Source organism: Scheffersomyces spartinae, assembly GCF_019049425.1.
Source record: "Scheffersomyces spartinae strain ARV_011 chromosome Unknown scaffold_9, whole genome shotgun sequence".
NCBI classification, from domain to species: domain Eukaryota; kingdom Fungi; phylum Ascomycota; class Pichiomycetes; order Serinales; family Debaryomycetaceae; genus Lizanozyma; species Lizanozyma spartinae.
The window spans coordinates 373,526-401,127 of NW_025065056.1; the positions used below are offsets into that span (position 1 = coordinate 373,526).

General features: G+C 39.5%; 11 protein-coding genes across 11 annotated transcripts; 4 read left to right on the forward strand and 7 right to left on the reverse strand.

Annotated features, from left to right (window-relative positions):
* Positions 1-204: 204 nt before the first annotated feature.
* On the reverse strand, positions 205-2,259 carry ILV2 (acetolactate synthase catalytic subunit; the record flags this gene model as incomplete). Its single annotated transcript, XM_043195833.1, has 1 exon — positions 205-2,259. One exon carries the CDS (start codon positions 2,257-2,259, stop codon positions 205-207), a length of 2,055 nt encoding a protein of 684 aa, XP_043049538.1.
* A 1,056-nt stretch (positions 2,260-3,315) lies between these two features.
* Positions 3,316-4,785, reverse strand: MEP1 (ammonium permease; the record flags this gene model as incomplete). The annotated part of the gene is made up of 1 exon (XM_043195834.1): positions 3,316-4,785. One exon carries the CDS (start codon positions 4,783-4,785, stop codon positions 3,316-3,318), a length of 1,470 nt encoding a protein of 489 aa, XP_043049539.1.
* A 1,620-nt stretch (positions 4,786-6,405) lies between these two features.
* Positions 6,406-7,582, reverse strand: KQ657_005192 (uncharacterized protein; the record flags this gene model as incomplete). Its single annotated transcript, XM_043195835.1, has 2 exons — positions 6,406-7,513; positions 7,566-7,582. 2 exons carry the CDS (start codon positions 7,580-7,582, stop codon positions 6,406-6,408), a joined length of 1,125 nt encoding a protein of 374 aa, XP_043049540.1.
* A 129-nt stretch (positions 7,583-7,711) lies between these two features.
* GFA1 (glutamine--fructose-6-phosphate transaminase (isomerizing)) lies at positions 7,712-11,174 on the forward strand (the record flags this gene model as incomplete). Its single annotated transcript, XM_043195836.1, has 3 exons — positions 7,712-7,745; positions 8,971-8,998; positions 9,125-11,174. The coding sequence occupies 3 exons, from the start codon at positions 7,712-7,714 to the stop codon at positions 11,172-11,174; spliced, it is 2,112 nt and encodes a 703-aa protein (XP_043049541.1).
* A 2,143-nt stretch (positions 11,175-13,317) lies between these two features.
* On the forward strand, positions 13,318-15,246 carry CTK1 (cyclin-dependent serine/threonine protein kinase; the record flags this gene model as incomplete). Its single annotated transcript, XM_043195837.1, has 1 exon — positions 13,318-15,246. The coding sequence occupies one exon, from the start codon at positions 13,318-13,320 to the stop codon at positions 15,244-15,246; it is 1,929 nt and encodes a 642-aa protein (XP_043049542.1).
* A 1,120-nt stretch (positions 15,247-16,366) lies between these two features.
* GPA2 (guanine nucleotide-binding protein subunit alpha) lies at positions 16,367-17,950 on the forward strand (the record flags this gene model as incomplete). The annotated part of the gene is made up of 1 exon (XM_043195838.1): positions 16,367-17,950. The coding sequence occupies one exon, from the start codon at positions 16,367-16,369 to the stop codon at positions 17,948-17,950; it is 1,584 nt and encodes a 527-aa protein (XP_043049543.1).
* A 220-nt stretch (positions 17,951-18,170) lies between these two features.
* On the reverse strand, positions 18,171-20,835 carry PSP2 (uncharacterized protein; the record flags this gene model as incomplete). The annotated part of the gene is made up of 2 exons (XM_043195839.1): positions 18,171-20,608; positions 20,769-20,835. 2 exons carry the CDS (start codon positions 20,833-20,835, stop codon positions 18,171-18,173), a joined length of 2,505 nt encoding a protein of 834 aa, XP_043049544.1.
* Positions 20,836-21,183: 348 nt separating this feature from the next.
* LAP41 (metalloaminopeptidase) lies at positions 21,184-22,770 on the reverse strand (the record flags this gene model as incomplete). Its single annotated transcript, XM_043195840.1, has 1 exon — positions 21,184-22,770. One exon carries the CDS (start codon positions 22,768-22,770, stop codon positions 21,184-21,186), a length of 1,587 nt encoding a protein of 528 aa, XP_043049545.1.
* A 311-nt stretch (positions 22,771-23,081) lies between these two features.
* On the reverse strand, positions 23,082-24,215 carry DYS1 (deoxyhypusine synthase; the record flags this gene model as incomplete). Its single annotated transcript, XM_043195841.1, has 1 exon — positions 23,082-24,215. The coding sequence occupies one exon, from the start codon at positions 24,213-24,215 to the stop codon at positions 23,082-23,084; it is 1,134 nt and encodes a 377-aa protein (XP_043049546.1).
* A 420-nt stretch (positions 24,216-24,635) lies between these two features.
* On the reverse strand, positions 24,636-25,073 carry KQ657_005199 (uncharacterized protein; the record flags this gene model as incomplete). Its single annotated transcript, XM_043195842.1, has 1 exon — positions 24,636-25,073. The coding sequence occupies one exon, from the start codon at positions 25,071-25,073 to the stop codon at positions 24,636-24,638; it is 438 nt and encodes a 145-aa protein (XP_043049547.1).
* A 770-nt stretch (positions 25,074-25,843) lies between these two features.
* On the forward strand, positions 25,844-27,593 carry KQ657_005200 (MFS transporter; the record flags this gene model as incomplete). Its single annotated transcript, XM_043195843.1, has 2 exons — positions 25,844-26,249; positions 26,305-27,593. 2 exons carry the CDS (start codon positions 25,844-25,846, stop codon positions 27,591-27,593), a joined length of 1,695 nt encoding a protein of 564 aa, XP_043049548.1.
* Positions 27,594-27,602: the final 9 nt, after the last annotated feature.

A 27,602-nucleotide genomic window follows, 5' to 3' on the forward strand; every position in this document is an offset into this window, starting at 1 on the left:
GAATAAAGAAATATACTATCTATTATAGGATACACTTTTACCATTAACATACACTATATATAATTAACATACTATATAATCTGGTGTTCGGGTGTACCTCATCGCGAATACCCCACATTTCAAATATACGAACTCGTTCCAAATACTTAATTACTTTTCATATTATAAATCTAATTTACAGTGAAATACAAACAAACAAACGTTCTAGAACTTACCACCAGTTCTCTTCTTTCTCAATTCGTTTTGTTCCTTTTCAACTTCAGGATCGAAAAGGATAAATTCGTCCAAACCCTTACCAGCAGGAACCATGGGCAAAACAGGTACCTTCTTTTCAACAAACACCTCCATGAGTACAGGCCTATCGGTATTTAAGAATTGAGCCACTGAGCTGGTCAATTCTTCTTGGGCCTTCACACGGATCCCCTCGACTCCCATGGCTTCAGCCAACTTCATGAAATCTGGATTGGATTGATGGGTGTGTGCGTATCTGTGTTCGTAGAAAAGAGATTGCCATTGAGTCACCATACCTTGTTCTTCGTTGTTCAATACACAGATCTTGACTGGAGCACCGGCTTGAACCGCAGAACTTAATTCCATAAGGGTCATGTTGAATGAAGCATCACCATCAATGTCAATGACAATGGCATCAGGTTTGGCCACTTGAGCACCAATTGCAGCAGGTAAACCATAACCCATGGTACCTAACCCACCAGAAGTAATCATGGTTCTTGGTTTGGTCCAGGTGAAATGTTGGGCAGCCCACATTTGATGTTGACCAACACCAGTGGTGATAATGAAGTCCTTATCAAGCTTTTGCAATTGAGCATCGATCTCACGGATCAATGTTTGGGGTTTAATGGCAGACCCAGGGGTTTCCAATTGGTAGTCGTAAGGATACTTTTGCTTCCATTCTTGAACTTGGCCCATCCATTCGGGTCTTTCAGAAACATTATGCACTAAAGGAATGAAATTGGCCAAGTTACCGGCAACATCACCTTCCACGGCTTCGGTGGCCTCCACAACCTTGTTGATGTTTTTGGGCAAGATCTCAAAGTGAATGATACCACCTCTACCTTCTTGGGCAGCCAATCTAGCAGCAGGAGCAAACTTGGTGACATTAAGTGTGACTCTGTCGTCGAATCTGGCACCCAATGCAATAATCAAATCAGCTTGTTGAATGGCAGAGTTAGCTGCGGCGTTCCCGTGCATACCCAACATATCCAAAGATTTAGGATCACGTTGGTCAAAAACACCTAACCCTTGCAAAGTGGTGGTGACTGGGATTTGGGCCTTGTCACTCAATTCCTTCAATAAGGCTGGACCTTCTTCGCTGTTCAATAAACCGGCACCGGCGTAAATAATAGGCTTCTTGGCCTTATTCAACAACTTGGCAGATCTCTTGATTGCTTCCATAGTAAACTCAGAAGCAGCCTTTCTGGTGATTTGTTGCAATGCATTCAGTGGGATAGTGGAATGGATGGGGATTTCTTCTCTTAAAATAGCTGCGGTGACATCTTTAGGTAAATCAACCAAAACAGGACCTGGTCTACCCAGAGTAGCGATTTCAAAGGCTTCGTTAATCCGACGAGGCAATTCAGCCACATTCTTAACCATAACGTTCCATTTGGTACATTGTCTGGAAATACCCACGACATCAGCTTCTTGGAATGCATCTGTACCAATGGCGGTGGTGGGGACTTGACCGGTGAAAACAACTAATGGAACACCATCCATCAAGGCATCGGCCATGGGGGTGATGACGTTGGTAGCACCGGGACCGGAGGTAACCAAAACCACACCGGGTTTACCAGTGGCTCTGGCATAACCTTCAGCCATGTGACCAGCACCTTGTTCATGTCTGGGCAAGACGAATTTGAACTTATCACTGTTGTAGATAGCGTCAAACACTGGAAGAATGGCACCACCGGCGTAACCGAAAACAGTATCAACATTGTGTCTGAGCATCATCTCATGGAAGATTTCCCCACCGGTCAAACCGATAAACGTATCGTCCATGGCCAAGTGAGAGCTCTTATTCTTTTTGTTGGTCTTGTCGCTTCTGTTGTTGTTAGTGGACCCTTGAGTGTCATCTTGGTTGAAAGCGGGAGCAGGTGCGGGTCTTGAGGCAGCACTGGATGATGATGGAGATGCAATAGTGGCTTTCATTCTTTGCGTTCTAGTGAGAAGTCTGACTTGGCCACGAGCCATACGTATGGCCGTTTGGGTGGCGGTAGTCGCTCTGACGTTTCTAGCGATCATTATGGAATGGGGCAAGAAGCTTAAAAAGAAGATTAAGTAGAAGAAGAAAAAGAAGAAGAAGAGAATTAGAAGTATGTAAAATATAATGTGAAAAATTAATGTGAAAAATCAACACCTAATTAGGTATCAACGCGCGCTACCGAATTCGATTCACTTGGTTGGTATGAGTCAGGGGAATAATGGGGTCACAAATGTGGGTTAATTTTATGAGTTTCCAACGGAATTCAATCGTTTAAAAACTAGTACAATGATAAGAGATGACTATGTGATTACTATGAAGTCAGAATTGCTGAAAAGCTTATGGAATTACGGTAAATTTCCATGATTTTACTCCCCAGTTCAATGTTCGTAACTACTACAAAATTCAGGCCCTTTTTTCGGAGACCTCCCGCTTGTCCATTATTGAGTCACGAGAGCGACTTCTATTCCACAGCCCTTTGTTCTATGCACTAATAGTAATGCTTAAAAATTGGTGTTTGATAGTAATAATAAAAAATAAAAAAATTTTCACATAAAAAGAAAGGTGGTATGGATGTGCAGTATTTTCCCAAATGGGATGTTCCTTTGTTCTCCGCACTGTAGGTGTCTAAAGGTATACTGATGCGATCATTGGTAGATAAGATAGTAAAGGAAGCGACAAGTAGAGGAAAGATATCGTACGTAACATGATCTAGTCTCCAGGTTGTTTTCAGTGTGTTGCACTCGTTTGTCTTTACTCCTTACGATAGCATGGGTCAATCAGTACCGAACATGAAATGCTTGTAGATCTTTGGCCGGTACCGGCATGAAACCCCTATAGCGGTGCTGATTTGCCGTTCCGATATACACTTCCCCCACAGGTCTGGACAAGCGGAAGTATGAGTATTACGAGATCACCCGAAGAAAAAAAGAAGCACGTGGTATTTGTCATGTGACATGGCACGTGAGGGCTTAAATACTACCACTACTACTACATGATCTTTGGCTATTTTAATCTTTAAATATACTAATAATTATTAACACTAAAAACTTGATAGAAGAAATAAAAATAATATCTAAGCTAAGTACCCTCGAAACTTAAGCTGACGCAACGTTCTTTTCGTGAATGATTGGTTCATGCACCGAAGCATTAGAACTACCAACTGCATGATCATCATCTTCCACTGGATGTTCTAATTCTTCACCCTTTTCACCAGCACTATACGTACTAGCAGGTTGAGGATTTGCCCAAGATAAATAGTCTCTTCTAACTTCAACATAATCATAAGCAAATTCCCCAATTTGGTCTTCATCAATACCTCTTTCCTCACCTTCATAATCCACACGCAAATACAAACCTGGAATGTAGTTAAGAACAATACAGATTACAGCAGACACACCGGCGCCATATGCGGTAACAGCAAGAATGTAACAAATTTGCTTATACAATTGTTTCCAATTGTGGTCAATCCAACCACCAGCATGGTCAGTGACACCATCATATCCAATGACAGTTCTAGAACCAAAGATACCGTTGAAAATTAATCCAACCATTCCGGCAATACCGTGCTCGGCAAAAGCATCTAAGCTTTCATCAATTCTCATCAAGTTTTTGATTTGGGTGGAAAAGTTAGAAACTATACCGGTGACAATCCCCAAAATGACAGAAGCCCATAGGGGGATGATACCGGAGGAAGGAGTGGCAGCAACTAAACCAGAAATACACCCAGAACATACGGCAACCATAGACCATTTCTTTTCCAAACGATAATCCAAAAGACACCATGTTAATGCACCAAAGGCAGCAGACAAATGAGAATTCATCATTGAATAAGGAACCTTCAAGGATGCATTACCTGCTGAGAACCCGTTAAAGAACAACCATCCGACATACAAAAGAGCTGTACCGGTAAAGATAGTTGATATGTTATGGGGTCTATAATTGATCATAAGAGTCTCATTCCGTCTCCCCAAGAAGTACGAGTATACCAATGCGGTAACACCAGAAAGAATTTCCACTGGTCCACCACCAGCGTAGTCTAAGACCCCCCATTTGGCAGCCCAGCCACCACCCCAAATCCAATAGACAACAGGACAGTAGACAATGGTAGCCCAACAAAAGAAGAACACTATAGCAGGAAGAAAACGACCTCTTTCAGCCACACAGGGACCCGCAATAATGGCCAAAGTAACCAACATAAATTCCATTTGGAAAAGAGAAAAGGCCAAAAGTGGATAAGTCTCATCTGAAGGCGATGCCAATAAACCCTTGAAACCAAAATATTCCAAGTTACCAATAAAACTATTACTTGAAGCACTGAAAGCCAAAGAGTAACCCCAGAAATACCATTGGAAAATACCCACAAATGAAGAGGCTATGACGATCCAAATCATAGATAAGGCAGATTTCCGTCGAGCTAATCCACTGTACAAAAACGCCAAACCGGGTATCATAATCCAAATAACTGATTGAGCTATTGTGAACACCAACATGAGAGTTTGATCAAACTCATTCCATTTTTCTATTGAGGCTCGTTTAAACAAGATAGATGCAACTGTTCCAATCATGACGGAAATATGTATATAAAGGTGATGTCGTTAGTATTATATTTGGTGCTGTAGGTGTTATTATAAATGTCGCTATTTATGCCGGTGTTATTGGTATGCGATGCTATAACCTTATGAGTGAGTTGGTTCTTGAACAACGTTATAAAAAAATATCTGATGGAAACCGTGATAAATTTTTACATTATTTTTATGCGTTCCGTCTACATATATATAAATGAATGCCTGTTGTCAGTAATGTATGTATAGGGTATGAAATCCTTTCAATCTCACAGGCCATTGTTGCGATGGGATACTGTCCCTATTAAGCTAATCGGGTTGATTCATTGGATTCAAATAATTCCTGCATATACAGATCAGTAGCAGGACACTCTGCGGAATCCGACAGTCATTTTATAACCAAGTGTGACTATTACTATGGTGATGAAACTTCGATGCAGACAAGGGCACTCTTCTTGACGGGATTCAGTCCTGGGGTATGGGACTAGGCTTTATACAATAGTATTAACAAACAGCGAATCCCTCAACAAACAGCCAGACAAAACGTTAACGTGCAGAAACAACAATAATAATGGGTCTATTTAAACAGCGACGACTGCAAACAAAGTTTTGGTGGTAAGGGAATGTATTTTTCAGACAGACAAACAGATATTTTACTATGGGACAAGAATACGAGTAAGTTTTCATATACTTCAACTACCTGATAGCATGGCACTGCCACGATGATGATTCCGACGTTCTACACACCTCGGACTGGTTTATTATATCTTATCATTATGATAAGAGATGTTCTCTCAGACAAAGATTTCATAAAATTTTCTCGGCTGTCGTGAACATTTTGGTTATCTTCAGACATTAATTAATTCTTGAGTCATCTTCCAGTTTTGTGTTTCACCGCACTATACTTATGATTCGCTACTGATAAAACCTTTGCTTCAGCAACTTCCAATTCCATGCAGGCGTTATCAGGAACTGTATGCACACAGAAAGCAAACGCCCATTGAACGGCTGGAATTAGTCTTCTCATGATTCAATGACTACCCACAACACGATTCATAAGGCCTAACTTCAGGCCTGAAAACGGAAGAAAAAGTAGCAAAAGAGACGAAGCAAAGAGAATGGAATGGAAAGAAACCGGACACGCAGTTGGTGGTTTTCTTTTCGTATTACACTTCCTACAAGTTGTTCTATATTAAAAGTTAATTGGACATATATAGAAATAATCACGTTATAAGAAGTTGGCTTTGCGGTCAGTAGCACTAGTATTTATTCCGTTTTGAACCGTTACTACTACTTCCCACAATAACCATTTGGTTAGTTGGAACTATGCCGTACTTGGAGTCAGCTCATTTTGATTGGCCTGATATGGGCCAATTAGTGACACAAAACTCTCTTTTTGTGAATACCCATAGCACACTTTTAGAATATACCGTTACTACAACATAGCCCGTTGGGATTGAATTTCGGGTGTATTACGGTTGAGTTCTAGCTGTTACACAAAATACAGTACCGTTAGAATGTTGTTGATTCAGTATTCATAAATCGAAACCATGTACCCCAAAATACTTGCAAACGATCGCGTCACGTGACTAAATGTAATTCAAAATTAAGAATTTGGTGTAACTACAATGCTTCCTTTAACTTTGCTTCCAGAATATCATGATTCTGTGTCTCAGGTTTGACCATTCTCAATATTTCAAAACCAACTTCAACAGTAATTAAAATGATAATGATCCACTCTAAACGGGTACCTTTCTTCTCATTTAACACCCCAAGAAATGCCCTTTGTTCATCCGTGGCATAATCCAACTTTCTATTAAGAATACTAATCCTTGTGGATATATCCAATATCTTTGAAACGTCCTCGTAAATGACTTCTAAGGTTGGTTCAGTCCAATATAAATCTGGTACTTCAATTAATTCACTGTATAAATTCAATTTTCCTCTCAAAAGAAATAATCTTCCTGTTAAACGTAACAATTCCCCTTCATTGGTGTCTATCTTCATTCCACGACTCATTCTCTCACTATTGGCTCGAGTACTCTGGAGATGTTTATCAAGAGCATTCTCCAAAATAGCCAATCTTGTTGACCGAGAAAACCCCATAGCAAAAGCTGCTTTATCCAAGTTTCTCTGGGTGGTGTCAATCCCTTGTACAACAAATACTTCTCCTTGTAAATAAGATGATGATGATGATGATGAAAGTTTTGGCACTTCGTTCAATTCAACATAATCAAGCTCGTCACTTTCAATGGTCTCGTAAGGTTCACTTAATTCAAAGCCAGTGCCTCTCTTCAAATGCTCCACTAGTGGATCTTCAAGAATCTGCTTTTCCGATACTTTGGGATGTCCCCAACCTACTACACTTCCATTCAGTAAAACCATTAACTCGTATCCTATTCTGGGTATCAAAAGACATTCATCTCCTACTATCGACACTATATCGCTTTGAAGATGATCAGCAGCAGCATCAGAGGAGTCAACCCCGGCTTCTTTGAGAACAAGTTGCCTTATAGTGTCGATATCAAGTTGTTCTCCTAAAGTAAGACACACAACTTCATTCAATGGGACCTTTTTGCCCTCTATAGTAATCTCGGGCATCTGTTCTGCATTGACAAAGGCATCCCCTTTCAACCCCGTTTCGCCGCCTGGTTTAGTTGTTCTTCGCAAGTTCTGTGCAATGGGTAGAAGCTTCTTCTTCGGCTTTAAGACAGTATTTGACACTAGTCTTCTATTGGATTTGGATAGTGCTCGCACTATTGTGGGTTGACCCTGAGACCTACTCAACAAAGGTAACCATCGCAAAGTTCTAGATCGTATATGACTTACTGAGGTATACATTCAATTCTTATTTTAACTGGGAATCAAACAGGCAAAATGACAAGACTGTTTTATATTTTAATTAGATATAATGTACTCCCAATCTCCGATGGCAGCCGACATTTGTGAGAGATTCCATTTTGGTAGCGCCAACTATATGGGTTTAAATCCGTGGAGTATGCAATCGCATAATGATGATCTCTGCTATTAAGACTGAGTAACACTGTTAGAACACAGCCTGAGAATTAAGTGATCCTTTGTAGAGAAAATGTTTGCAGTCATAGCGTTTTCGATTTGAGCTAGAGACTGAAGTAATAGCGTTGTTAAGAGAAAAACCAAACTATGGGTGTAGGGGTGTAAGGGTATCGGAAAGAACAATTAAAGATTAGAAGAAACATCATGGAAGTCTAGATTTATGAGGCTTATTAGGTTTACGGTGAGCAACAGTTGTGAGCAGTGCAAACGTTTCTAACACAACAATGCATAGATAGAGGTTCGAACAAAGAATTCCAAGTGTACAGCAAAACGGTTCCAGTACACGAACAAAGGGTTCCGAGCGTACAGACGTATGTCTCAAGAATGTCTAAGGCTTAAACCAAAGTGAAAGAACATACACTTCAGATCAATTGAATTGCGTGGCGAAGCACAGGACGTGATATATTTTCAGTATGTATGAATTGTGCTATGGCTTAAGTTGTGTACGGCGTCCAAGTAGAGGTATTTGTGGTGATGCTAATTTTAACATTACAACCGGAGTGTTTAATACCGACGTGGACACAGGAAGTTTGTTGATAAGTGAGCCCAATTAGGCAATGTTATGACTAAGGAACGACCCTTTGATTTGAAACAGGCATTAATTAAACGTCCTAGGCCATTAAGCTACGTAACAGAAATGGAAAGCAAACAGCCAACCCTCTGAAGCTTAACCAACGTTCATCGAATCAAACGTTAGCAAGAGCCTAGTGTTTATCATGCGTATGAGAAAGCAATGGAACAGACTAAGGAAATAGTTGGAGACAGAGCAATATGGAAAATAACACTACTCAAAGTACTCGTAGTAATGGTGGTGGTAGTAGTAGTAGTAGTAGTAGTAGTATAATCATAGATAAACAGATAGTTAGACATGCTACAATGCACGTCATTATAGGCCCTATCATCAATAATTATTGTGCCACATGTCCCGCCAGCCTCGAATGTTTACCAAGCACCTTTAGGTGAAATATGTGCAATATGCACCCTTGGTCTTCCCAAAATATCCCGTCCCAAAATAGAATACATTCCAAAAAAATCGTTGATATATAAAATGATTTCAACCACTACATTCTTTTCTTTCATAGTCATCAACTAGTATCTAATATCTAATATCAGCATTATGTGGTATGTACTATGACGCTATGTGCATATATACAACACGTACATGGTACCTATATATGTTACATTATATATGCTACATCATATATGTATGTTGTAATGGGACCTTCCCATAGTTACCCGCCTTGACTCAATACTAACATGCTTCCAGTGGGATCTTTGGTTACGTGAATTTTTTGGTCGATAAGACCAGAGGTGAAATCATCACTACCTTATTAGATGGTTTACAACGGTTAGAATATCGTGGATACGATTCAGCAGGGATCGCTATTGATGATGATTCAAGAAACTCAACCATGATCATTAGAGAAGTGGGTAAAGTTAATGGATTAAGAGAAAAAGTCGCCGCTACTGATTTGGACTCTTCGGTTGTTTTTGATAACCATTGTGGTATTGCTCACACAAGATGGGCTACTCATGGTAGTCCAAAGGTTGAAAATTGCCATCCTCAACGTTCTGATCCATCTGGTGAGTTCGTTGTTATTCATAATGGTATTATCACCAATTTCCAAGCTTTGAAAACCTTGTTGACCAGTAAAGGATTCCAATTTGAATCTGAAACTGATACTGAATGTATCGCAAAGTTATTTAAGCACGTTTATGACACTAATTTGAAAGCTGGAATCACTTTAGATTTCAATGAGTTAACCAAACAAGTTCTTTTCGAATTAGAAGGTACCTATGGTTTATTAGTTAAATCAACCCATTTTCCCGGTGAAGTATGTGGTACTAGAAAGGGGTCTCCACTTTTGGTTGGTGTTAAGACCGAAAAGAAATTGAAGGTTGATTTTGTTGATGTCGAATTCTTCACTGAGCAACAAACAAATGAATTGTTGATGGCTACTGCTCAAGACAATTTGAGAACTTCACAATCTAGAGCCTTTTTGGCCGATGATGGAATCCCAATGCCAGTTGAATTCTTTTTAAGTTCAGACCCTGCTTCTGTTATTCAACACACCAAAAAGGTTTTGTTCTTGGAAGATGATGATATTGCTCACATCTATGATGGTGAATTGCACATCCATAGAGCTAAGAAATCAGCTGAAGATACTACTGTTAGACCAATTCAAACTTTGGAAATGGAATTGAATGAAATTATGAAGGGTCCTTATAAGCATTTCATGCAAAAAGAAATCTTTGAACAACCTGATTCCACTTTCAACACCATGAGAGGTCGTCTTGATTTTGAGAACAATATTGTCACCTTGGGTGGATTAAGATCTTTCTTACCAACCATTAGAAGATGCAGGCGTATCTTGATGATTGCTTGTGGTACTTCTTATCATTCATGTTTAGCCACAAGATCTATTTTTGAAGAGTTAACTGAAATCCCAGTGACCGTTGATTTAGCTTCTGATTTTTTGGATCGTAAATCTCCTGTTTTCAGAGACGATACTTGTGTTTTCGTTTCCCAGTCCGGTGAAACTGCTGACTCCATCTTGGCCTTACAATATTGTTTGGAAAGAGGTGCGTTGACTGTTGGTATTGTCAACTCTGTTGGCTCTTCCATGTCAAGACAAACACATTGTGGTGTTCACATTAATGCTGGACCCGAAATCGGTGTTGCCTCTACCAAGGCTTATACTTCTCAATTCATTGCCTTAGTCATGGTTGCCTTGAGTTTGTCCAATGATTCTATTTCCAAGGCTAGAAGACATGCTGAAATCATACAGGGCTTACAAAAGATTCCTGAACAAATCAAGACAGTCTTGAAATTGGAAGATAAAATTAAGGATTTGTGTAATACCACTTTGAACAATCAAAAGTCACTTTTGTTATTGGGTAGAGGTTACCAATTTGCTACTGCATTAGAAGGTGCCTTAAAGATTAAGGAAATTTCATATATGCATTCTGAAGGTGTTTTGGCCGGTGAATTGAAGCATGGTGTTTTGGCATTAGTTGATGATAAATTACCAATCATTGCCTTTGCTACCAGAGATTCATTGTTCCCCAAAACCATGTCAGCCATTGAACAAGTCACTGCTAGAGACGGTAGACCAATTGTCATCTGTAATGAGGGTGATGCTATTGCTAAGAATGAAAAGGTTTTCGCTACCTTGGAGGTTCCCGAAACCGTTGATTGTTTACAAGGTTTATTAAATGTTATTCCTTTACAATTGATGAGTTACTGGCTAGCTGAAAACAAGGGTATCGACGTTGATTTCCCCAGAAACTTGGCCAAGTCTGTTACCGTTGAATAGACAAATGATTACCCCAAGTCTGAATAAACAGCATTGGATTCCCCCTGGCAAGCTTCAAACAGCATCTTTGATTCCAAAGTGCTTAAATTAAGTACGTCTACCTTCAGGTTGTAGAAGTAAAGAGTGTCTCTACGTATTTTAATATAAAGGTGATTTAAATATAATATTTACAACCAATAATGGTGCACTCAGTAATAAATAACAGTATTATAGTATTAACAATAGATCAGATTGGATCACTTTCTGGTGAAATAGCTACTGCTTCCAAGGTAGGCAGCAGCATGGTCAAAGACCGTTTCGCCAACATTCAAGTATTTATTCATATAGTAACGCATATCCAGCAGATCCACATCGTCTAGCTTGGGAGTGATACCTGTGTTTCTTCTGATTCCAGCAAGTACTGTCAGCAAGAGTACTAGATCAACAGAGAGATGGAAAGCTTTACCTAAGAATGCCATGGTGGTGGTAGCAGTAGTGTTAGTGGTAGTGGTAGTGGTAGTAGCAGTAGTAGTAGTAGTAGTAGTAGTAGTAGTAATAGTAGTTCAATGTCTAGAAAAGAAAATGGCACTAAATGACCTTTTTGCCATTGGTGATAACAAGGAGTATTATTATTATGGACTGAAATGGTTCCGTATTTTTCCCCAGAGTGCGGGTAACAGCATAAGCAGGGGAGTATAAACCGTGGGAGTATTGGTATAAGGTGTTCTGTATGGTGATAGCAGTTAATTGGGGGTTGGTAATGCTCTTTGGAGATACCTTACGAATACTGTGATCGTGTGCACAGTTACTATATGGGGTACGTTAGAGAGGGTATACTCAATCTATTATGTTTATTAGTAACAAGTCACTTCATCGCCTTACGTGAGTTTGGTCTGGTTGTTTATAGAAAAGCATAAAGCCAGACGATGGAAACCACCAGTCTAAATATTTACATTGGCTTAGTGTGTAGCATATTTCTATACTTAGTGTTTACCTTTTACTTACCTTTTACTGTATCACTCAACCAGTAAATCAGACCATACTATGTAGTATACTATGTAATGTACTATGTCGTATACTGTGTCGTATGCCACGTAGTATACTATGTCATATGCTATGTAATACACCATCTAGGATGCTGTGTCTTAATATGTCGTGTACAGCTGTTAGCCAACTCATATGACTTGTTAACTAGACGTGTATCTGATGTGAACCATTACACTTGTTTGGTCATGAACTTTTTCTACCGTCAAGTCAAACAAAAATGAGAAATAAACTGTTTCTTTTCATCAACAGGTGTCTTCTCGTGTATCTGTACAGTTGATCGGAGCAAGTACTAATATAGCAGTATGATTTGGCGTTAGAGTCTTTATGGTGAGTATACAAGCTCATTTATAGTGAATAGATTTAGATTTAATGGGTTCTCATAAAGTGCTTATGTGTCCCTAGTTTTCCTTGTTGTGTATCTGAAAGCCATAAAAGTTTACTGCTAATGTTATTATCTATGATAATCATTAGCTATGGAGAATCATCGATTGAAGCGTAATGAATCTTGATATCAACAACAAACTGTTGTGACGATGATATTGTGGGCATATTGTGGTGCTTAGATGATGGCGATTCTTATCTTCCATTCTTTTTGTTGGGCCTGTGATGATACATATAAAGATGACTTACAAATGCATCCCATCCATTGGTTTAGCTTGGTTTGATTTGGTCCTCCCGTTGCTTACGAATGATGCCCGTCCGCTTAGCGTACATCAATTGGTGACACGAACGGCTGCACCAAAAAAATTCTGTTTTCTTCTATTTATATAGCCTGTCGTAGTGCTGGTGAAGTAAGTGTTGGTTAATGATTGCTTTCATTACTAACTGCTGAAGTGTGTTGAGCCTTAAAGAGTTTACTCTCCCCGTCCGTGTCCTTGACCTGAAAAATGGAAGTGCCGGGTAATCCCATTTTTCTTTAATGCGAAAAAAAAACCTATAGAACAAATGCTCTGTTCTATAATGAGTGAAGAATTATAACTTGGTAATACCATTGGGATACTCATCGGGTCAGCAGATAAAAGAGGATACAGAACCAACATCTTTGAGTTCTGGAGTATCTAGAAAAAAGTGTAAGTTCTTTTGAGGAATCTGGATATTTAAAAGTGGAAAAGAAAATATGTCAGATAAACAAAGACGAACACTTCCGCCCTCAGGTCCCCGTTCAAGTAGAAGACCACAAGGTGATTGGGTCAGAGAAAAGGAAAGAGATTATGATAATGAGAGAGATAGAGATAGAGATAGAGACTCCCGTGATCGTGATCGGGATTTTGATCGTGAATATTCTCATGAATCATCTCGTGATGGTGGATATCTGAATGGGTCCAAATACAGAAGTTATAAATCTTCATCATCTTCATCATCATCAAAATATTATGGAGGTCCAGGAGATCCTCGCAGATATTCAGAAAGAGATAATTATCGCCCTGGAAGAAATTTTGAACAAGAATCTAATGGAGCAAATTCCCATAATACGAATATTCCTCCAAGATCACGTCCCCTGGGTCCTTCAGGAGCTAAAAGACCTTTTCCTGCAGAACCAAGGAGCTTTAGAGATGAATCATCACGTAAAAGACATGAAGTTGACGACCTGAGGGAAGATCTGGGTTCCAAAAAAGTTAATCTTATTGCATTACCTCGGGGTCCTAGATCTGAGCTGACACAATTAACAACCCCTTCAGGTCCTTCTGCTGGGAGAATAAAAGGCAAGTTTGGTAGAGGAGGATATTCTTTCAAAGGTTCTGAACGTCCACCGAGACCTACTGGACCTTCAGGTGCTGTTTCAGCATCAAGATTTCATAATAGTGCTGATTCGTCTAAAAGTGGTGCTGTTGTACCGCTGAAAACTAGATCAGTGGCTCCAAAGTATAAAAAATCCCAAGTTTATTCCGTCAAGATTGAAAGAGGTGATGAAGTATTCAAGAGAGTTCAACAAGTCGGAGAAGGTACATATGGTAAGGTTTACAAGGCCATTAATGTTATCACTCACGAGCATGTTGCTTTGAAGAAATTGAGATTAGAAAGCGAAAGAGAAGGATTCCCTATAACTGCTATCCGTGAGATGAAATTACTCCAACTGTTTGATCATCCTAATGTTATTGGACTTTTGGAAATGATGGTGGAATACAACTACATATACATGATATTTGACTATATGGATCATGATTTAACAGGATTGTTAACACATCCTGATTTACATTTACAAGAACTGCATCGGAAACATATGTTTAAGCAATTAATGGAAGGTTTAGAATACCTACATAAGAAAAGAGTTATTCATCGTGATATCAAAGGTTCTAATATTCTTTTGGATAACAAAGGCGCTTTAAGAATTGCTGATTTTGGGTTGGCTCGTACGATGAAGATAGTTCATGAAGGTGAATCACCAGATTACACCAACAGAGTGATAACTATTTGGTATAGACCTCCAGAATTGCTTTTAGGACTGACAGATTATGGAAGAGAAGTTGATATTTGGGGAGTTGGGTGTCTTTTAATTGAATTATACACCAAAGTATCACCGTTCCAAGGTTTTGAAGAAATTGGACAATTGTATCGAATTTTCAGTATAATGGGAACCCCAACACTTGAAAATTGGCCTGATATTGATAAGTTACCTTGGTTTGAAATGCTTCAACCTGCAGTACACAAGTCCAGTACATTTCACGAAAAATATTCAACTGTTTTAAGTGAACAAGCATTTGATTTGGCTCTGAAATTACTTACATTAAATCCCAGTCAACGTTATACGGCTACACAAGCGTTAGAACATCAATATTTCCGTGAAGATCCTCAACCGGAGCCATTAACTGAGATACTTCTGACCATCGAAGGAGAATGGCATGAGTTTGAAACCAAAAAGCAACGACGGAAGGAACGTAAAAGACTTCAAGATTTGGCTAATACTCAAGCTAAAGAGAAGGAAGGACCTACGAAGGAGGAAGGCACTGTTAATCCTCAGACAAATGAAATTGCTCCACTGCTTTTACCCAGTGTTAGTATGAATACCAGCGTTCGAGAAGAGACCAGTTCCCTTGGGATGGCATAGTTATATAAGACATAACATGCTTACAGTACAAAGAGTAGTGATTTGTAGGTTTGGTTCGACTTGCCTATTTGGGTATGATCTCGTGTGTATACCAGATTCCTCACCTTGCACCATTTTATTCTTTAAACCCCAACGTACAAACGTGACTGTTGTTAGAAGCCCTTAGTTCCTTATTTAACAAATGATATCAATAAATAATAGAAAATGATGACATGACTCTCAAAAGGTGTGCACCATGTATAAATGTTTGTCTGGAATACAACAAATGCCCCTCCACGCAATGATGTCCGAATCTGTAGAAATCTAGGGGATAATTGTCTGTCAAACTTTATACAGGATCCAGACATGCATTTAGAGATGTAGTGCATTAGGGGGCGGACCAACAGGAGAGTACGACATAAAGCAAAGCTATAAGGATTGTTTGCGGTAAGCTAATAATAGAGTACAAAACGTAGGTCTGATCCTTATTATTATGGCCTTTATATTGTTGTGTTGAATGTACTATGATTTATTGTCGTGAGGTTCTTTTCTCCAACTTGTTGTAGTAGATTCGCATACCTAATTCCGAGACAAAGAAGAGAAGACACGTTAAAGACAAAAAACGTTGACATAGATGCAACTACATGGTCATAATTATATGGACGTAGTTAGGTGGTCACTATACATTGACATATTACATAGGCATCATAGGCATAAGAATGCATAAAGATAATTTTCGACACTAATTGTCGTGAAGTATAACCCCTTATGTCGTCAATTAGTACATTTTTTGTCAGCATGCTTGTTCTGTTTGGTAGCGCTAACTTGCGTATTCATTAAACTATTCAGCAAATCCTTTCCGACTTCAAATCACCATCAAGTTACAACCTCTCAATCAACTTACACCATTTAATTTCGGTAGTTGAGGCACCTTGGTCGGGTCATATACAAAGTACTTGGATTTGACTTTTTGATTGGCCAGTTCCTGCCGACCTTGTACGATTTTTTGGTGCACTATTTTGTGTCTGTATTAACCCACTAGTTAATAGTCATTAAGTGGAATCCTATTGCCATTAAATCATCAACCACTTATTATCAGACACTTATATCTCCAATCAAACTTTATTGATATCCAATTATCATGGGTCTGTGTGCTTCTAAAAGCCCACTGTCTGATGTCGGCACACCCACAGACAATGCTAAACGACAGGGCCAACAGAATGCCGTCAATGTCTCCTCTAGTGATACTCAAACAGCGGTTACAGGTTCACCGATTGCTGCCGAGGGGAAGAAGATCTCAGAAGGTACTACTGGATCGAATCAAACGTCAGACACAGACGTTCAATCTAATCAGAATCATCAAGTTCCACAGGGACACCCTAACACCGGTTCAAGTGCGGGTAACCCAGAAACTGAAAATATCAATACAAACCATAGTAATAATAATAATAACAGTGCTACTGCTACTGCTACTGCTTCTGTCGGTGCCGGTGCCGGTGCCGGTGCCAGTACTGTCACCGGTAAAGGGTCTAATGGAGGAGCGTTAACCAAGTCCAGCACCAACCCCTCACTCAACAACGTCAACACCAACACCAGCAATGGGTCTGGGACCAATGACAAAGACGTCAAGATCCTCTTGCTTGGGTCTGGAGAATCCGGTAAGTCCACAATTGTCAAGCAGATGAAGATCTTGCATCAGAATGGATACAACGACGACGAGAAGTTTGAGTATCGATCCTTTGTGTACAAGAACGTAATGGAATGTATTCGGAATGTTCTTAATGCCATTATTGACATTCAACCGGAGCTAATAGTCAAGGACTTGAGTGAGAAGAAGACATTGTCCGCGACATCTGAAGCCACGAGCATATCTGATTCTGAAGACCATCAAATTGAGGCTTTGGATCCAATTGCTGTCAGAGGTGAGCATAAGATCATCAAGGCTGTTTTAGCTGAATCTGATTTGAAGGACATTTTAAATTATGATTATCCGATTGACTCAGATGAAGATTTCGATTATTCCGTCGCGGAAAAAATTAATAAGGTTTATAACCAAACTCCAGAGGTTGCGGAGTTTATTCAAGTCCATCAGGGAAGTTTCTATTTAATTGACTCCACGGATTATTTCCTTTCCCAGATCTTAACGTTGGCGTCCCCAAATTACTTACCTACAGTACAAGACATTTTAAGAACCAGAAAGAAAACGTCGGGGATATTTGACTTTAGTTTCAATATGCCCGGATTAAATATCCACATGTTTGATGTGGGCGGTCAAAGATCAGAACGAAAAAAATGGATCCATTGCTTTGACAACGTGACTTTGATCATGTTCTGTGTGGCTTTATCCGAGTACGATCAAGTATTATTGGAAGAAAATACTCAGAATAGATTAGAAGAATCTTTAACGTTATTTGATTCGGTTGTTAATTCCCGGTGGTTTGCAAGAACTTCAGTGGTGTTGTTTTTAAACAAAATCGATATCTTTGCTAAAAAGTTACCTCATTCTCCATTGGAGAATTATTTCCCGGATTATATTGGTGGTAATGATGTTAATAAAGCTGCGCAATATATTTATTGGAGATTCACTCAAGTTAACCGGTCAGGACTAAAGATTTATCCTCATATAACTCAGGCTACTGATACTTCAAATATCGAACTTGTCATGGCTGCTGTTAGAGAAACCATACTTGAAAATTCCTTAAGAGATACGGGTTTATTAAATTAATCCGAAAAGAAGCTTATTCTTGTTAATCCGTTTTTTATCGGGAAAACTTCCTACGTGCCATTACTACTATCATGATTATTGTTATTATCATTATTGTTACTATTGTTTCATTTCACAACCTATTGACGACATATCTTGCTGCCAATCTTGTCTTATTACAAGCTTTTGTATTTTGTATAGGTACATTTCTTTGTATGTATACTCCTCGGTGTAATAAAATTCATTCAGTATTACTATTAGTGGCACGGCGTCCTCCACGTCCTCCACGGAAACTCAGCCCTCTTCCTCTTCCTCTTCCTCGGCCTCGGCCCCGGCCTCTGTATCCACGGCCACCTCTACCTCCTTCGTTGAACTCTCCGTTATGGTTGGAATCTGTTCCGCGACGGGACGGAATGCCTTCATGACCTTCGGTGGCTGCTGTTGTAGGAACTAGTTCTGTTGAAGCTGTTGGTCCTGGCCCTGATCCTGGTGCTTGTGCTTGTGCTTGAGCTGGTGCTTGTGCTGGTCCTGGTGCTTGAGCTGGTGCTGGTCCTGGTGCTTGACCTTGTCCTGAAGCCAGTACAGATGCCTGCTTGGCTACTCCCTCACCTTCCTTCAGATAGGAAGGAATATAAGTGTCTGTTTTCGGGCGAGTTCTGGAATTTACTCTATGATATCTATGAATATGACGGCCTCCATTAGGAGTGTATCGATCTCTAGGACCATAATCATCGTTTTCTTCATCTCCCTTTGAATGGTAATGATCCCGAACTCCTCCACCATTTCTGTAGCCTCCTCTACCACGATGGCTATCATTATTGTTGGAGTGTTTGGTTGGAATTCCTTGCTCAACAAGTTCCTTCAAATGAGTTTTGAAATCAATATCTGATTTGGAGGCTTCTTTCTTTTCATTGACATTTCCATTTTGTTCTTCAATGGATGTCTTTGCAGGTTTTGTTTCAATGGAATCCTTCTTATGATCACCCTCAATATCAAATGGAGGATTACGACGATTATTGTAGTTCCTGGGATATCTACCGTTGGTTCCTCTAACTGAAGCCTTTCCAATCAGTTCTGGTTTCGGTTCAGTAGTAGAACGTCTTTCGTAGTCAGTTCTTGATTCGTTTCTACCGCCACGAGACTTTCTTCTTGAACCACGTTCTTTTATATCCTGCGTAATCTCCGGTCCAATAACATTCTCTTTCTCTTTCTCTTTTTCTCGTTTGGCCTTGGATTCTTGTTTCTCCTCTTCGCTCACTACTATTGCTTCTGTTTCAGAAGGCTGAGTTTTGGCTTTTAATACTTCTTGTTCTTCTTCTTTTGCTGCTTCCTGTGCTTGTTGTTCAACATTACCTTCACTTTCTTTCGGTCCTAAATCAACTGGAGGTGTGGAGGATAAAGGTTTCTTCATTAATATGGTTTGCTTTGCAGGTTTAGAATTCCGCCCTGAGCCCTTACTATTGTGTCCATTCATTGAATCTTCTTTTTTGGTTCGAAGTATATCTGCAAGACTTGCACCATTCCCTCCAGAGCCATAACTAATGGCTGCTGGCATAGGAGCAGGTCGAAATTTGGAAGTCGACTCCTTTTCTTTGGTATTATGAAAATCTTCTGTCTTGCTTTGTTCCGGAGCCTTTGTATCAGCCTCTCTTTTCAAAAGATTAATTGAAGCTCTACGTATAACAGGAGATGTTGAAGAATCTGCTTTGTTATCATTTGAAAATGAACCTCTTGAAGGCTGTGATTTTCCACTTGAATGAGAATTCCTCCTAATAGATGCTTTCTCCCGTTCAAGGTCACTATCAAGTACTGAGCCCAACGTTTTTATAGTGGTGTTATTAACATGAATCAACTTCAGATCCAATTCCTTCAGTTTGGCAACAACATCAACTGGTTTAGCATTTCCAAAAGGGTTCACCTTTGGAACAGGAGGAGGTTGAGCAATTACCGGTTTCAGTATAAGTATGGGTTGTTGTTGTGGTTGTTTCAGTTGATTAGCACCCAACACTGGAGCATTGATATCATTAAGAGTATTAGAATGAGCATTGGGGTGAATAGTTCTTGAAGTGTTCATACTTCTCATTGTGGTGGGGGTGGTTGTAGTGGTACCACCATGCATCAACCCTCTTGGAGGCCTGTAAGCCGAATCACTTGCTGGAGGTAATCTCTCCCTATTTTCCAGATACTCCTGAATGATCCTATTGATTTGATCTTCATGTTCTTTGTTGAATTGCATTGTATGTTGAAAATCACCAAAATCAGCAGACTCAACAATCACTCTTCTTCCTCTCATATAGTATAAATCTTGCCATTTAAGAACTCTTGATAAATCTTGAAACGATTGAAGTTCAACAAATGCCACTCTCTTCACGATCCCAGTTTCTAAAATATTGGAACAAGGGTCAACTACTACTTTAAACTTGACATAAGGTGTGAATCGACTCTGAAATAAATCTTCAACAAACATATCATCACATTTAACCGGTAAATTCAATAGTTTCACAATATATGGAGGTCCATGGTCATACATGCCAGAGCCACCTCTACCGCCTCCACCAAAGGAGTTATAGCCTGATCCAAAGGAATCATGATCATGATACTGGTGTCTATTCTTTTCTATGGGGACTGAAATTGAAGAAATATCAATTTCATCATCTGCCCATGAGCCACCTCCAAGTGCTAGAACAATGAGTGTTAATAATTATGAATAAAAGGAAGAAATATGATAGGTTATATTATGGTGCACTGTACGGCAATGTGCTGTGCTGTAGTGTACTGAGGAGTACAGCGACGTTCCACAATATACGCTAATAGTAGATAGTTTCAATCAGATACATACTTTTATCGGTGAAGAACTCTTGTAAGCTCATCTTCTTTGGAGGAACTATCATTTTGTTAGTAGCCATCTTTTAATGTTGATTTATCTTGTGGAAGGAACAAACATACCCATAGTGAAAACAGCTGATTATGAGGAATTCAATTCTGGTTGAAAGGATCTATTAGCCGCTCTAATATATTCCAGTACTCCAAAACAGCAACTCTATGCGTTAATAAGGGACAGTACTGATTCTGTGTTTAGGTTAGAGAGTTGGTACTATGTTTATACGGATATGATCCAGGTTGTTTTGTTGGCAGCGAGTAAATGACAATGGTCGATGTCACGTGTTTTGTCACGTGACATAGAAATTATATAGACAGACATGACGTCATGATATTTAAACGTACTTACTATATTCTAAACTAATATTTTTATTCTAAAGGTCTCCATATTTGGAATAGGTACTTTGCCAGTTGGCAAAGAACCCTTCAAAGAATTTGATACCATTGCCGATATCTTTAGCTCCTAACGTGGCTCTAATGGAGTGCATTGATAATTGAGGTATACCCAAGTCAATAGTACGTGCACCGGTTTGAACGCTAATATAAGGTCCAATGGTACCACCCGATCTTGAATCGTTTCTGATCTGAAAGTATTGCAACAGATCATCATTGATTCGAGCCAATTCCTCAAAAAGGGCCAATCCTACTGAATCAGTGGCCATATGACCATTAGGGTCTAAGGCAATAGTAATACCATTGTTGGGAACTGGCTTATGGTGTTCCAAATAAACATGATCAAAGTTTGGGTTTAACAAATGATTAACATCAGCTGAAAGGACAATGGTATTGGCATATAAGACTTTCAAAGCGTCTTCGTAAGAACCTGGGATTGTTGGTTTAAAGTAATCAGTTGCAAGTACTCTTGAAATTGCCAATTCTGTTAAACCACCTTTAACCCCTGTACGAGTTCCAGAACCAATTTCTTCATTATCAAATAACCCAACAACAGAGAAGCTGTCGGAAGCTAAAGCCTTATCATTAACAGCATCTATTAAAGCAGAAATGGCAGCATATGAACAAACTCGATCATCTACTCTTGGAGCAAATACAAATTCACTATCTAATCCACCTCTGATACCCTTTTGAACATCATACAATTGCAAATCCCATTGGACAATATCACCGACTGAAACACCTCCAAGTTTAGCAATGTATCTCAATAATTTCAAAGGATGTTTCCCAAATAAAGGAGAATTCTTTTCTTCTGCAGTAGGTGGAGACTCTGTCTCCTTTTCCGTTGAAAATCCTATAACAGGAACTGCTTGAGTTTCCTTATTGAAAGGTCCTTGAGATGGGGCACCAAAATGAGGTGCTAATGTTGGAATATGTGCAATTGGGTGAGGAGTTGAATCAACTAACTTACTAGTGATTTTCCCAGATTTGGCATCTTTAGTTAAAATTCTTCCTCCAATACCCAAATCTCTATCCCACCAAACATCTGAGAGTGCTCCAGCATAAGGAGCAACTCCTAATAACTCGTATCCTTCAACCTTTTGTTTGGTGGAGTTTGGCTTAAGAAATACAGTCAAGGCATCAATATGAGACCCAACAACCCCGACACCCTTTTCTGGAATCCATTTGTCACCAACAACAAATGCAACCAAGTTAGACCCATTTCTGGTAGTGAAGTACTTGCCAGGCTTGAGTGACAGCCATGAATCTTTCTCAGAGATATAAGTGAACCCTGCCTCGGTCAATTGACTGGAAAACGTCTTAACAACATGGTATATGGTAGGGTTGTCATACGTGAAGTCAATATACTTGGAAGCATAGGAGTCAAAGTATGAGTCATTGGTCTTTTTGACGAAGGACGAAGTCGATGGCGACGTAGTAGTTGATGGTGACGTAGTACTTGCTTTCAAGAGTTCTCTTGCAACGTTCAACAGACTGAGTTGAGTTTGAATACTCAGAATTGCTTCTTCATATTGTGATTGAAGGGCTTCGATATCAGATTTTTCCATTCTGAATGATTGTAGGTAGATGTTCTGCGGATTTAGCCAGTAAATCCTTTGGATAAGTGGAGTTAAGTTAGTTTTAACAAAAAAATAGAATGTCTATTAAATAATCTCTAATGAGGGATGTCTTTGGGTTTATATAGTTTGGCACTATGAGTGTGACAAGAAGCAGATTATGACTTTAGGTGTGGCACCAAATTCGTCGAGTCAGCCAGCGTTCAGGACGGGTATATGAATAGCCGAAAAGGGAAGTTTGTTACGGGTATGGTATGGTATTTGCGTCGAGTAGTTCCTGGTTCGATTCGCAGCTGGGTCGTTTACGGACGAGATGAAGCAAAAGTGGCAGCCACAATTAATGGGAACACAACACTAACATCAGCATAAACTTTAACTTGTTGGGCATCAGCTTTAATCTTACCCCAAGAAACAGCTTCATCAGTTCTTGCTCCGGCATCTGAACCATCGAATTCTTGTCCGGTGTTAATATACACTGCGAAATCAGCACCATTTCTCATTAAACAAGCATTACAAATATGATGCTTGATAAGTCCACCTCCAAGAATGATCATACCAGCATGAGAAGCTTCCATTGACATGGAATTGATCTTTCTGATGTCTGCAACAATGTCGAGTCTCAATTGTTGAGGAGATGCCTTAAAAGTATGGAAAAAGAGCATATCACCGATAGAACCATCAGTTAAAGCAGGAGAAAACACAGGAATTTGATTCTTGTGACACCAATAAAGAACAGAAGTTTCGTCGTTAATCTCCTTACCTAATCGGTCAATCAATTTAGATGGAGTCCAAATGGCTGCTGAATCATAATTAAGAGCTTCGACTCCTAATTTCTTAATAGAAGCTTCTTGTTCTTCTAAGCATTGATCCAAAATTGGTACAATCCATTCTTCAAACTTACAATAGTTATCATTGGGCACCAATAAGTTTCCAATACGATTCATACCCTTATCACGTAACCCTTTACCAGCTAATGAGAATTCTCCCATATAAGTTGGGGCAAGACATTTGATTAAATCTTCTTCGACACCTCCAGCAGTGGCCACAATGGCACTTACCATCTTGTGTTGAACCAAAAATCTTAATGTGTCTCTCAACCCACTCAGAATTAAATTAGATGTGAACCCCATGAATATAGTCAGCTTTTGATATCCTTCTTCATCAAATTCTCCCTTGTCTTGTTCATGTTCTGGAAGCTCGTCACGATGCTTACCTCTCCAAGCTCTCATGTTGTTGATAATCTCACATGCACTGCTTACACTTGAAGCTTGGAATCCCATTGTACGCATCAGAGCTATTAAGTCTGTAGCACTCATATTGAAAGCAGTGTCTTTACTGTAGTCTATTCCCTTTACTTCTTCAAAGTCTTCAGGGACAGGCTCGGACTTAACGAGCACGGCTCCAGTAGCCAACTCAGGGAATTTATCAGTACTCATTATATAGAACAGCAGAATCAAGTTAAAGGAGTTGCAGCCAGAGTTTTAATGGGTACAAATTTTTTCAGTACTAAAAAAGATCATCACGCATATAGTGCGCATACACTTGCCTAATAAGGTAGTTTTGTAATGGTACTATAGATACATTAATACATTAGTACAATAGTACTTGTGTATATTATAAGTACATATATGTATATATGAATACGACAAGTTCCTATACCAGCATTATTGTATGTTAACATACTAGATTAATATAATGGTGATAATCCATGGCAACTGAACCTGAACACCCACACTCTTATTCATCTTTGTATTAAACTATACTTTAAAAAGCTAAACGTCATAATAAGGACCATACCTTGAATAAAAAAGTGGTATATAACACCATGCACATAAATGATTCAATAATATTAATTTTCATACTCTTTCAGCCACTTTAGGTTCCCAAGCTGAACATTTAGGTTTAGCAGTATTATATGAAACATAAGCTCCACTTGTACCAGTGAAGTTCTCCTTGTGCTTAAGTACTGGATAGGCTCTTTGAGCTTTCAATTCTTCAGGTAAAGCATTTGGTGGAGTATTAGTACCATAACCTAGCCAATAGTGCCATCCGGGCTCAACTTTGGACATATCAACAGTCCATCCGTTGGCATATTCTACCCATCTTGTTCTCAAGTGGATTTCAGAAGGTGAGTCGGTTTCGTAGAACTTGTTGCCGAAATCATCAGTTCCTACCAATGTTCCTCCAGGCTTGGTATCATTGAGGAAAGCAATCTGCCATGCAGCTCTCTTGATCCCAGAAAGATATATGTTCTTGATGGTACGTATCAATGAAGTAGACGACATAGACGACATTGTATTTGTAAATGGTTTGACGTTGTGGTTGACGTTATATAGGTAGTGTTATCGTGAGTCTCTTAAAACTTTTTATGGTAGAGCAACTGAAGGAATTTGATTGGGTATTTGATATTACGTAAACCTTTATGTAATGTATTGGTAGGTACACTAATGAACGGATATCACGTGTAGTGCACTTTAGCTTTAGCTTGGTATTATTTCAACATTACGAAGCTCTACGGCACTGGAGTTGGAAATTGATCACGTGAAATGTGTCATCGGTAATATATTCCTATAGCCGTATGTTCATCTCCGTTGACATACGTTAATAGTATACTGTTGGAGGAATAAGGGTTTACCTTGTATAAGAATGGCCTTTGGCCAAATAGCTAGTTCCATACAAAAGCGCACATGGATACTGTACACTACCTCTGGTAGTTATTATCTCCGCTCTTCACCAGCATCTACTTGCCTCATCTAGCTAGTCGCAACATTCACAGGATCTCCCCGCAAACAATGAGGCATAGCTTACAAATCAACATATTACTTATAAGGGTACCATCCCTACCCTTATAGTTCATCTACAGAAATCATGGCCATGGCCAGCGTAAGATCATCAACTCCCTAACATCGTTCAGAAACACGTACGCTGGTGGCTGACAAAACAAAGTCATAGGACATAAAGGTGACCGGCTTTTACCGGAGATTAAGCGGGGATTCGATAACTTGATCTGGTAGTTTGTGCAAGGCCCTTACTATAGAACGTGGTACATTTGGTCTTGTCTACGATGGAGATCAAACTGTACTCCGAAGACCAATCGTCATCCTCTAACATCAGTGTAATATCTCCTGCTCCACCTAAAGCTCTTAATGGTGGTGACGGTGAGCTTCATTATGAAAATGATGATTATTCAATTGGATATTACGGGAGTGCTAGAGGCCTGGCAGGAGTTCTGTTGAATGATCTCCAACTTATGAGATTGGAATCTCGAGCTGATGCTTCTGCCATCAGATTATCAAGAAGACTAACTGGTGCACAATGTGTGTTGAATGATAATGTGGTACCAGAATCTCTTCCTCCGATGGGCGGAGATAAGAGACAATATCCTCCACCAATTGCCAACCTAGAGCAGTATATGGTTACATTTGCTGGTGTTGATGATCCAAGACATCCTCATAACTGGGCTGCATTCCGTAAAGTAAAAACTTTTCTTTGTTATACCATGTGTGGGTATGTCTGGGACATTAGGTTCAGCTATGTTTTCTGCAGGAGCTGGAGAGTTTGGGTCTGAGTATCATGTTGGATTCGAAGTAGGTGCCTTAGGTACTTCATTATTTGTAGCAGGGTTTGGTTCAGGTCCAGTGATTTGGGGTCCATTATCTGAAGTTTATGGAAGAAGAATAGTACTTATAGTTGCCTTTTTCTGTTACATTTGTTTAACTTTTGGTGCTGCTACTGGAAAAGATGTTCAAACAGTATTATTATGTCGATTCTTTTCTGGTTTCACCGCCATTGCACCCTTTGTTTTAGGTCCTTCTGTGGCTGTGGATTTGTATGGCCATAGAGAAAGATCTTTGGCAACATCATTGTTTAGTTTGTCACTCTTTACTGGGCCTTCCTTTGCTCCCGTAGTGGCGGCTTTCATAGTGAAGAATCCACATTTGAATTGGAGATGGACTTCTTACGTTACAGGAATATTTTCCTGTGTGACGTTGATTATGAACATATTGTTTATGGAAGAAACTCATCATGGGGTGGTTTTGGCTTCAATGGCCGAAGAAATAAGAAGAAGCACAAACAATTGGATCATCTATGCCGCTCATGAACAAGTACGACTTTCAATCAATGAGATCGTCACCAAGACTTTGGTTAGACCAATTAAAATGCTTATTCGAGAACCAATTTTGTTACTAATCACCTTTTATACTTCATTTGTTTATGGACTCTTGTATGCGTTCCTTACGCTTATTCCTTATACATTTGGAACCACTTATGGATGGAGTGAAGGCGTAAGAGAATTACCATATTTAAGTCTATTGATAGGAATTGCTGCTGGTGCTTACATCTTAACTCGATTTGATAAGAGATATAATCGAATATTGGAACAAACGGGCCATCCTGTTGCGGAAGAACGTCTACCTTCTATGATGGTTGGTGGGGTATGCTTCTCAGTAGGACTCTTATGGATGTGTTGGTCGGCTTCATATCCTCATAAGGTTCATTGGATAGTTCCATGTATCGGAGCTGCCATAACGGGCATGGGGTTCTTCCTTTCCTTTTTACCTTGTCTTACTTATTTGCTAGATTGTTACTTGATCTTTGCTGCTTCTGCCATGTCGGCTAATGCTATAGTAAGATCATTTGCAGCTGCTGCATTTCCTTTATTTATGAAACCCATGTTAGATGCTTTGACAATCAAATGGGCTGGGACTCTATTGGGTGGTGTGGGGGTGTTGATGACTCCTATACCCTTTTTGTTTTATAGATACGGTGCTTTCATACGGAGAAATTCTCGGTACGCCATCGAAGACAATTAATAGAATAAT